This window comes from Aquarana catesbeiana, linkage group LG06, assembly GCF_042186555.1.
Source record: "Aquarana catesbeiana isolate 2022-GZ linkage group LG06, ASM4218655v1, whole genome shotgun sequence".
NCBI classification, from domain to species: domain Eukaryota; kingdom Metazoa; phylum Chordata; class Amphibia; order Anura; family Ranidae; genus Aquarana; species Aquarana catesbeiana.
The window spans coordinates 49,972,285-49,983,911 of record NC_133329.1 but is presented as its reverse complement, the minus strand read 5'-3'; the positions used below and the strand labels follow the sequence as shown (position 1 = coordinate 49,983,911).

The following is an 11,627-nucleotide window of genomic DNA, read 5'->3' as shown; positions in this document are numbered from 1 at the left end:
GTACCAGTACGTCGCTTTAAATTTGCCACCCAGCGGCTGCGTGCCTACCGCGTGTCTCGCTGGTGCGCCCTCCCGGGCGGCCCGCGATTGCGGTCAGGAGAGGAAGAACAAGGAGATGCCGATGTAAACACGCCATTTCCCTGTTCTTTCTAGGGACAGGACAGTGATCTCTGCCCCCTGTGATTGCGAACAGAGATCACTGACGTGTCACTCGTAGCCACGCCCCCTCACAGTTAGAATCACTCCCTAGGACACACTTAACCCCTTCAGTGCCCGCTAGTGGTTAACCCCTTCACTGCCAGTGTCATTTTTACAGTAATCAGTGCATTTTTACAGCACTGATCGCTGTATAAATGACAATGGTCGCAAAAATGTGTCAGAAGTGTCCGATGTGTCCGCCATAAAGTCGCAATCAAAATAAAAATCACAGATCGCCGCCATTACTAGTAAAAAAAAATAATAATAAAAATGCCATAAAACTATCCCCTATTTTGTAGACACTATAACGTTTGCGCAAACCAATCAATATACGCTTATTGCGATTTTATTTTACCAAAAATATGTAGAAGAATATGTAGAAGAATACATATCGGCCTAAACTGAGGAAAAAAATAGTTTTTTTTTTTAAATTGGGATATTTATTATAGCAAAAAGTAAAAGATATTGTGCTTTTTTTCAAAATTGTCGCTCTTCTTTTGTTTATAGCGCAAAAAATAAAAATTGCAAAGATAATCAAATACCACCAAAAGGAAGTTCCATTTGTGGGGAAAAAAGGATGTCAATGTTGTTTGGGAGCCATGTCGCACTACCGCACAATTGTCAGTTAAGGTGACACAGTGCCGAATGGCAAAAAAGGTGCCCAGTCAATTGGCAGCCAAATGGTCCGGAGCTGAAGTGGTTAATAAATACATCAAAGGATAATGCACAAGGCTGGTGCTCCGTCTATTTTTTCTACTTTCTTTTCTGACTGCTACCCCTATCCTGGAGGGCAGCAAGGCCTGAGATATTATCCACTCTGAACTTTGGATCGCCTGGTCAACACATTTGTGTGCAAAGAGTATTTGTTTTGCTGCTATAATAAAATTGTAGCAAGTCATAAGGTGAGAGGCTGCGACAGAGGCTGATTTGTGTCAGAATTTGTCATCCCTAAGCCCTGGCAGTAAATAGTGACCCTGGATTATGCCTGAACAAAGATGGCGCTGTCTGAAGAGACAAACAGATGAAGATATTGTCAGGGGGAGTTCTGTGATCTCTGAGAGAGGTGATAAATACCTGGAAGGGTTAAATATTACCAATAATGTACTGAACGTAAAAAAAAGTGATGCTAGGCCAGCTTTAAACAGACAATATAATCTAATCTAACCATTTACTTACACCTACCGACCCCTAACCCTTTACCCCTGAATCATTCCAAAATATAACAATTCTGTTATCTTAGGTAGAACAAAAGAAAGATCATGAGAAAAGATTCATTTATCCAAATTATTCATGAAGTAAGAATAGGAAGAATATATAACTGAGATTAACATGACGATGTGGTTATAGACGGAATATACACTCAAAAACATTATTTAAAAAAAAACAAAAAACTCAGGGTTACAAAATACACATAGAAATTTGCCCAGTGAAAATGTCCATTCATTCTGTGTTAATGGGGAAAATAAAAGAAATGCCATTAGGCTATTTCCTGTGTGGGATAAATGTTTTCATTGATTTAAAACAGAAAATACTGCATATGGCCACTAGATGGCACTAATTATGATAAGAAAATCCAATAATATTTAGCACCTTCTAGTGGCCAAATCCAGTATTTGCAAGATCAATGAAAAACATTTGTTTTTGGTGTTTTGAATTAATAAACAAATGTGTCCGCCACAGGAAATAGCCCAATGACATTTGTTTATTACCTCTATTCACACAGAATAAATACACATGCACTGTCACTAGGTGAATTACTATGCATATTATTTTTTATAAATACTCCCCTCAGTGTGAGCTAAATCATTTCTGTAGGTTGTATTGGAAGAACAGCTTACAATAGGTCTATGAATGTAACCATACAGTAACACACACATACTGTATATACAGAAACACTATGGAGGGATTTATCAGAACGGGAGCAGACAGATTCTGGAGCAGCTGTACATGACAGCCAATCAGCTTCTATCTTCAGCTTGTTCAGTTAAGCTTTAAAAATTAAAGCTAGAAGTTAATTGGTTGCCATGCACAGCTGCTCCAGTTTCTGTCTGCTCCAGTGTTGATGAATTCCCCTCTATATGTAAAACTCCAATGTTGGGGAAAGCGATCCTATCCAGGGAATCCCCATACATTACAAGTACTTTAGAAAACTTTCTTGTAAAAACCTTCCCTAGCTCTGCTCTATAGATTCTGAGATGATCTATTTTAGTACAAATGATGAAATCCATCAACATGAGAGCTAAATAGAAGTTCTGTCATATTATAATGTAATCTGTAGTACAATAAAACATATAATCAGATGTTCATTTCTAGAGAGATATCACATATGTGAAGCAACTCTAACATTTCCAGTGCAGTGCTAGGAATGTCATAGTCAATGGATACAACAATCACCTGTAATATGTATTGGGATGTTCTGGAATCTTCTGAGAGAAGTAATGAGCCCATTATATCATCGGGGGAATGAGGATTAGCATAAATTCTGTTAACACCCTGATTACTGTGACCATGGTTGTGGGGGAAATATTTAAATTATTTTTTTCCAATTAGAGAAAATAAATGGAAAGATTATTTTTAATATTAGTAAATGATTTGCAGATAATAAGTTGGATGAAGAATTACATGTTGTTTGTTGATTTGTTTTCTCTGTTTAGCTATTGAATATTTTCTTTAAGTTTTGCAGAGCTTTTTCTTTTGTGATGGATTTCCAGCCATCTGGTATTTCTGCTGGTTTTGCTTTGTATTCTTCCGCAAACTTGTCATTAAACGTAACAAAAATATATTTCCAGTAATCTGATGACTCGATGCTGGGATCTGGTTGGATGGACCAGTCTGGATAATATGCACGATAATCTTTGTATGGGTGTGGTTTCCATTCTGTATCTGAACATTGAAATGCACCATTAGATACAACAGCTGCACTACATATATCAGAGTTTAAGATTTGAGTATCAGTCCGTCTGTATCCCCCCAGTCCTTTAGGTCTATGAATGGTTGCAAAGTGCTCCTCGTGCTTTTCACCTCCGGCCTCACAGGGGACTTTACAGAATGGACATTGCTTCCCACAGCCAACAACCTTCCTGAACAATTCATCCTGAGGCTTCACCATCACCCTGGAGAGTACAGACTTTATATCCATAGATTGCAGCTCTGATAAGACTTCTGTTTCTGTATCTCGGAGGAAGAGCTGAATGTCAGATGAAAATTGTCCAACATCAGCCGTGTTCTGGAAAGTGACCGTTTGCATCTCATTCTGTGGGATCACTAATTCTTCCTTTAGTATCTCACATACACTTTTCAGAAAATCTGAGACTGACAAACTTTTAAGAGAGTTTTCGTCATTAAGAGCTGCTATTGTGCTTTTGACCAGTAAAGAGAGCAGAGTTTCTTGTAATGGTTTTAGGATTTGGGGTGTTGCACATGTTTCAGTGTGATTTAGTATCCAGGCTTTTGTATATTTCTCATAGTTTCGCATATAGTCTGCATATTTCTGGAAGGACATTTCTTCCAGCAGCTCTCTAAGTAAAAACTCTTGAAAGAATGTTCTACTGCTGAATTTCTTGTCTAAACTTACTATCTCATCCACTATTTTCTGCCCAAGATGGTGGAAAACATGATCCATCATTGCTGGTTTTAGACATCGCTCACAGAATTCTTTGGCTTTAGTCTGACAAATATCTTTCTCTTGAAATATGCTGATAAATGTTTCTAAATATCCAGACTTTAGTTTCTCCAAACACAGTTTTGGATCGTTCTCTCTGATGAATTTATCATGCATCTCCTGAAAATCTCTGGAAGCTTTTCCAAGAATGTGAATCTTGATATCCAATTCAAACTCTGAGGACAAATGAAGATTACTGGACTGTTTATAAATCTCTGTTGTAATCATATGAAGTAATTCTAGGCAGTAGTTGTCACAATAGTCCTCTCCAGTTTCCACCTTCTCTCTGATATATGTTTTACATTTATCTATAAGAGAACAAGCAATATCATTTATTTGGTCAAAATTATCTTTTTTCTTCCTAATACTTAATGTATCTAAAACTGTATTTGTCAATTCCTTGAAATATCCACTCTCAATATATTTCTCATCCATCTTGAAATCAGTCTGTGTAATATCTGCCAAGTCCTTCACACCCAGTAAGTGTTCATTTACAGCTGATCCTTTATAGCTTATGTCATTCATTAGCTGATAAAACATAGATCTACTGACAATGCGTGTTTTTAATTCCTCTATCTGTAGATCAGTCAGTGTCCTCTCCCACATCTCCTCAAATTCTCTCTTTAACTCTTCATCGTTCAGCTTTTTTTTCTTCTCTCGGCACCTCTTGAGGAGATCTGTGATTTTGCCTTCCATCAATTTCTGGGAATTTGTTTGTATGTTCTGAATCTTGAATTTTCCTTTTTGAATTGAAACAGCCTCACCCAACTTCACAAGGGAATTCCTTTTCAGTTCTTCCTTCAGGAATTTTGTGCTCAGAATAAAATCTTGTTTGTATCGTTCTATTAGATGAACATTTTCGTTTTTATTGTTAAAGTAGTTTTTAAGGGATTCCAACATTTGACTTTCTCTATTAAACAACAAATTGTTGAGCTCATTCTTAAATTCAGAGCAAAGGTCATCACTTAGACTCTCTTCAGTCTGATTCCTAATCTTTGTCTTGGTACGGATCAGCCAATCATGGACAGCTTTTCGGAACTCCCATTCCCACTGTGAGTATTCTATAGACAGTTTATTATAAGCTTCAGCCACCAAACTGTTCCTGAAACTGAAGATGAATTTTTCATGTTTTACAGCTTTCCATAAACTTTCTATCCATGTTATAAATTCAGGAATGATTAAAGGCCTGTGCAGGGATCCTTTGTTTGTCATTAATTCTAATAAATACTTTTTCAATTCACACACATGTTCACTGTACCCAGAATTTACTGGAGCCATTGGTGGGACCCCAAGCCAGAGCCCAGGAATGTACCAGTTGTCTTTCTCCAGGTTGTAGTCCATCACATCACTGAAAGTTTTGATTTCACTTTTCTTTTCCATCTCTGCAGCTACTTTTGTCATTTCATTCAGTTGTTCCAGAAGTTTTTTTCTGTCTCTCATGTTCTTGTCATGAGCGGACACATCACTCACATTTTGGTGTACAAACTGGCATTTGGGTTTCTTTCCTATTTCTTTCATTCTAAGAAAAGCATGGACCACAATCTGTAAAATATCCTTCATTTCTGTTGTATTTTCCATGGTCATATTGATGATGGCGATATCGCTCAACCCAACCACTAATGTGGCCAGTTCATTGTCATGTTCATAACTGCCCTCCAAGGAAGCCAACTCTGCAGCTTTCAGTCCCTCAGTGTCAATGATCAGGATGAAGTCACAGCCCAGCTCCTCCTGGAATTTCTCTTTCACATTAAGAAGAGTCATGAAGGCTCCTCGTGTGCATCGTCCACTGGCCACCGGGAACTGCAGACCAAACATGGTGTTGAGAAGAGTGGATTTTCCTGTACTCTGCACTCCCAGCACAGTGATCACTCTCATTCTGCATTCCCCCCCTCTTCTGCTGTCCAGCTCACTAAGGACATCAGTTATCCACCGTAGGGGAATGTTGGAGGCATCTCCATCTATCAGCTCCAATGGGAAACCATTCAACAAAAGATCAGCAGCAATTCCTGGCAATCTAGTAAATTGTCTTTGTATTTTTTTTATTTTATTTTCTTGAACCATGGAACATTCTGCTTCATAAAACTGTCCCATCTCACGTAGGAAATGTTCAATTCCTAAAGAACTGTCAGAGATTTCCTGGTCTATCTGTCTGAGCTTTTCCTTATTATCTAAGATATTGTTACAATTTTCTTTGTATTCAGCTTGTAGTTTAGAAAGATGATTTCTAGCGATTGAATCCAGTTCAAATTTCATCCATTTCAGAAAATATTGTTTCTCAGTCTCAGATAAATGGGTGATTGCATCAATAAAGAGCATTAAACCATGGGGCAGATCATGGTTATATTGTTCCTCATGTAATGAAATGCGTTTCTTTATCAGGTCATCTTGATATTGTTGTGTGTCTTTACCATCTTGCTTTGTCATTCTGCAAAGTTCCTTTTCTAGTTTAGATAACTGTCTCCAGAGATCTCCCTGTAACTTCATAGTGTTCTTTTTGTACTCAGACACATTTGTTATTTCTTCTGTAATTTTCCTGGCATGTTCCCTGGCCTTCTGACATTCAGTAATATTCTCATCCACTTGGATGTTCAATCCATGAGTTTCTTCCTCAAAGTCTCTCATTTTATTTTCTTCTGGCTTACTGTTTAGGAACTTAGTTATAGTACTTTCTATTTTTGTTACAAATTCTGCCTCATTTGCAGTGCCTGCATGTATTATCAAATTTGGTTTTTTCAACTTTAGCACTGGCATTAATTCTAGAAGGGCCATCTTTGTCTGTGTACTTACAGTTTTGCCAGGACCGGGAGTAACAATGAAGTAATACTGGGTGTCAGTGGTTGGGCAGGATGATAACAAACTGAATTCTCTCTCAGAAATATCCTCAATGAATATAAACACAGCTGATGAAATTCTTGTCAGGAATGTGAACTGGTCCCAGTTGGTCTCCAGGTCTCCTCGTAGGTTGGTGACTGCGATGGGTTCTGGGAAAACATCAGACTTACCACAGGGAAAATACCAGGAAACTTCTACCAGTCCATCAGATATTTTCCTCTCAATGTTTCCTCCATCCATATTGTCATGTATGAAGAAGTTATTATGTAGCTGAGCTGGATTAAGAACTTGGTTCAGGGTTTTAGATTTTGATAATTTGTTTTTTCCCAATCTGGCATAAGAGAAGATTGGTATGGAAGTATTCACCACATTTTCTTCTCTGAACCCTTTACTGTCCGCTAATGACTGAGGTCTCCACTTCTTCACTATGTCTCTCATTGCCCAAAGCATGAGGGTGCAGTGTGACCCGTCACCAGTAGGGAGCAGCAGAGGGACAGCAAATTGGCACATGGACAATTTGGTTACAATCTCTTGTTGGAGAAAACTGTCTGAGCAATGCAGGAGGGAACACAAGACATCCAGGGGGTGAATGGAGGCAGATGAATTATCATCTGAAGTATTAAATAGGCTGTCAACATCATCATCATCCCCACTATTGTCTAAATTGTCATCAGCAGACTGGTCTTTCTCAATGTCTCTTGCAGTCCTGTTTAAGGCCATGAGTTTCCTTAAGTAATTCCAGGGAAGATCCTCTACATTTTTTGGTGGTTTGTCATGTACATTCTCAGAGCCAATACTCAGGATTTCCATCAGAGTCAATTTTGTAGTCAGGTAAGGCTCCATGTTCATTTTCTCTGCTAGATGAAGTAAGGTAGTTCTTCTTCTATGGAGCTCTGTAAGAAAAGACATTCTTAACTTTACAAGTTTCTACATTACCAGTCAGTCTACATGCAAAGTTTTAATCAGCTGGAAAATACAGCATAGTCAAGAACGCTTCTACAACCACATACCTCCCAACATTTGGAGATGGGAATGAGGGACACCTACTAACAAACGTATGTAGGCATAGGACACACCCTCTGCCACACCCTCTTAAAGGAGAATTTACCAAAAAAAGTTAATTAATTCTACAAGGGCTCTGTTTACCAATATTATTCCTTTATACTGACTTTTGAAATGTACAAATGCATCAGTTTAGAAATTGGATGAAAGTTTTAGCACTGGGAAACACATTTTGAAAGATAAAAAGTTCATTTTATATACAACTATATGGATCAGACCAAAATGAGGGACAAATGAGGGGGGGGAGAGGGACAGAGGGACATTTCTCCAAATCAGGGATAGTTGGGAACTATGCAACCATAGCAGTCCATGGAAGGGCACTGAGCATCTCATGTATGTCTGAAGATATCTGAATAAGAGAGACCTCTGATTGCTGGTTTTGGGATTGAGAGCTGTTTACTTTTCTCCATATTTATCTAACTGGCCAAGTTTATTTACTTCTAGATGAGCACTAGCACAAACTCCCCGACTAGGGAACATATCACAGGCTTGACATAACATTGTCTTTCAAGGAGAAATTTGAACCTCAAAGCAGCCCTGTCTCCACCTGAGGTCCATGGAGTGACATATTCGGACTGAATGGCTATACTTTGTGTTCAAATTACACAGTCACATATGATGGAGGTTATAACTGGGGTCCTATATGAGCGCATTATAAGCTGCCCTCCTTTGATCCCCTGTGTTAAAGGAATTATAATAGGGTTATAGTATAGACCACCTGCTAATGATGGGACATCAATATCTACATAAACGGTATTGTGATTTCTACTTATGCCCCTAAACATAGCATTACTGAAATTGCTTATTTTGATTTCACTGCACACTGTGAGCTTCTCACAATAAGCATTAAACCTGAATGACTGTCCCACCCCTTTCATTCTTTGGATTTTAGTTTTTTTGATCATGGAGGTCCAGCATCACATGTGGATGTTATTTGGGGAGGTCTGCATGCAAATAAAACCTACATAGGGATGTCCACTCCTCCAGACTGTCATCCTGATATCAAAGTGATTGTAAACGGAACATTTTATCTAAAAAAAAATAACAATCATGTTATACTTACCTGCTCTGTGCATGGGCGTCCGCAGGACTTTTTTACGGGGGGGGCATAATTTTATGGACACCCATGCTCGGCCCCTTGTTCATAAAAGATCATGTATTTTGCTATACATTGCAAATACATTGCAAATTTGCAATATAAAAAGGATGTACATTCTCTAGGCTATATTTATATGGACTGGTACGCACGCCTGGCCTGAGCAAATTTCAATACAATGTGGAGCTGAATATGATCTCTTTTGTCTTGTATAACACTTATACCTTTCCAGCATAGAGAATGTACATCTTTTTATAACCCCCAGGAACCACAGGTAACATCAGCCAGTTAGGAGGATTTTTATAAACTAGAGCATGTACATCTTTTTGTATTGCAATACATCTGTTCTGGCCATATTTTGACCTTGATGAAAACAGCTATACAGTCTGTATAGCTGTTTTCATCAAGATTAAAATATGGCCATAACAGATGTATTGCAATACAAAAAGATGTACATTCTCTAGTTTATAAAAATCCTCCTAACTGGCTGCTGTTACCTGTGGTTCCTGGGGGTTCTTATGTTGCCTAGGCACTGGCACTGCAGCATATCACTGGGTGGCTCGGCCACTGACTGCACTTGAGTGGGCGAATCTTTACACACTACACACACAGGCAGGTGGCCAATCACTGAGGAGGAGCGCAGAACGGCTGAGCTGCTGAGCGGAGGACAGTGTCAGTGTCACTGTCAGGATAGCCAGCAGAGTAGTGGAGCTAGAAAAAAGTCAGCGGCGGCCGTGGTGGACACTTCAACACACAGTGCAACTGCAACACCAACACAATCTTGATGATTCTAGGGGGGGCAATCGCCCCCCTTGCCCCTACTTGCAGATGCCCATGGCTCTGTGTAGTGGTTTTGTACAGAGCAGCTCTGATGCTTCCCTTCTCGGGTCCCCTGCCAGCGCTCTGGGCCCATTTCCCCTTGCCGAGTGCCCATTATAGCAAGCCACTTGCTGTGGGGGCAAGTGGCTTGCTGAGACGGCTCTCTGCGTCCATAAGATACAGAGAGTGTGGCTTAGCCCCTCCCCCGATCCCGTCTCACTGGCTGTGATTGGCATTGCATCTCAGCCAATCAGAAGGGTGATTCCCTGGGGGAGCCTCGGGTCTTGCACACATGGCTGGGTCAGGATTGGGGTTAGGTAAGTATTAGGGGACCGGGGGAGCTGAATATTGAAGGTTTTTTACCTTCATGTATAGAATATATGAAGGTTAAAAACCTTCAACCTTTACAACCATGTTACGGCAGTTTGATATTTGCATACCTCTTCCCAAATGTCAGCCCACCGCTTGCATCAGTTCTGAAGGGTCTTGAGAGGAGTAAGGTGATAGGGTGCTGTGATGTTTTCAGGAAACTATGTACAGGACCCTGTCTGCCCCTCTTACCAGCCATGATCTTCCTGAATTGCAATGAGAAGCACAGAGACCCAGCTACTGTCACTGGGACTAAAATAAGGTGTGGAGTGAATACAGAAAGGTTTTATTTCAAAAAATGTAATTGGTGAGGAAATAGGAAAGGGAAATGCAAAAAGATTTAACTTTAAATTTAAGGAAGGGTGTGCAGAGCCCTAAGGCCTTTTTTGGGGGCAGCAAAAATGGGTTGTTGATCTGCATATTTACCACCCCAACTGCTCCCCCATTTGCTACAAAGTAGGGCTGCACGATTCAGGCCAAAATGAGAATCACAATTTTTTTTACTTAGAATAAAAAGATCACTATTCTCTCACGATTCTCGCGGCATAAAATCTTTCACATTATACAAAAAAATTGGGCTAACTTTACTGGTTAGTTTTTTTTTCTTTTAATTCATTAAAGTGTAATTTTTTCCCAAAAGATTGCATTTGAACAACTGCTGCGCAAATACAGTGTGACATAAAATATTGCAACAACCACCATTTTATTCTCTAGGGTCTCTACTAAAAAATATATATATATAATGTTTGGGGGTTCTAAGTAATTTTCTAGCAAAAAAAAAAAATGATTTTAACTTGAAACCAACAAATGTCAGAATAAGGTTTAGTGTTTAAGTGATTAAACTTCCCTCATTTTCACATCAAAGTGTATTCCTTTGATCTAAAGGTCAAATTGTTGCAATGGGGGTTATTTACTAATGGAAAATCCACTTTGCACTGCAAGTGCACTTGGAAGTAAAGTCACTGTAGACCCGAGGGGGACATGCAAGGAAAATAAAAAACAGCATTTTAGCTGCACATGATTGGATGATAAAATCAGTAGAGCTTCCCCTCATTTCAGATCTACCCTTTAGATTTAGAGCGACTGCACTTACAAGTGCACTTTCAGTGCAAAGTGGATTTGCCTTTCGTAAATGACCCCCAATGTCTCTACTTAGGTTCCACTGCTAAACAATGTTGTGATTCTTGGCAGACTGCCCTTTTTTTTTTTCCTTTCTTTTGATGGCTGTCGGCTTTAGCAGAGCAGAGAATTCTCTGCATAGAAAGAATTGGGAAATACGTTTTTCAAGATCGCAACGGGTAAAAAATCGCGATAATGATTCTTCACGATTAATCGTGCAGCTCTACTGCAAAGGCAGTGAAGGAAGACGTTCATATGGCACGGTCGTGATGCTTCGCATTGCAGCACTGCAAAAACGATCCCCACTTTTGCATTCACTGGGCAATACCACCCACTGAACGCAATCCATTCAACTGATTGGGGGGACACCCCACAACTACATGAATTGCACACAGTTGTGGCATGCTAGTGCAGGGTATAAGGAGTTAAAATAGTTGGTGAGGAGGCTCTTCAGAGTGAATTGCTCTTCAG

The 11,627-nt window shown here is 39.5% G+C and overlaps 1 protein-coding gene across 1 annotated transcript in view; it reads right to left on the bottom strand.

Annotated features, from left to right (window-relative positions):
* Nucleotides 1-1,374: 1,374 nt before the first annotated feature.
* LOC141148388 (up-regulator of cell proliferation-like) overlaps nt 1,375-11,627 on the bottom strand; it is a 79,436-nt gene continuing 69,183 nt past the window's right edge. The window contains exon 2 of the mRNA XM_073635834.1: nt 1,375-7,584. Within this exon, the coding sequence (XP_073491935.1) occupies nt 2,849-7,540 (4,692 nt within the window). The 5' untranslated portion in view covers nt 7,541-7,584 and the 3' untranslated portion in view covers nt 1,375-2,848. The remainder of the gene's footprint in view (nt 7,585-11,627) is intronic.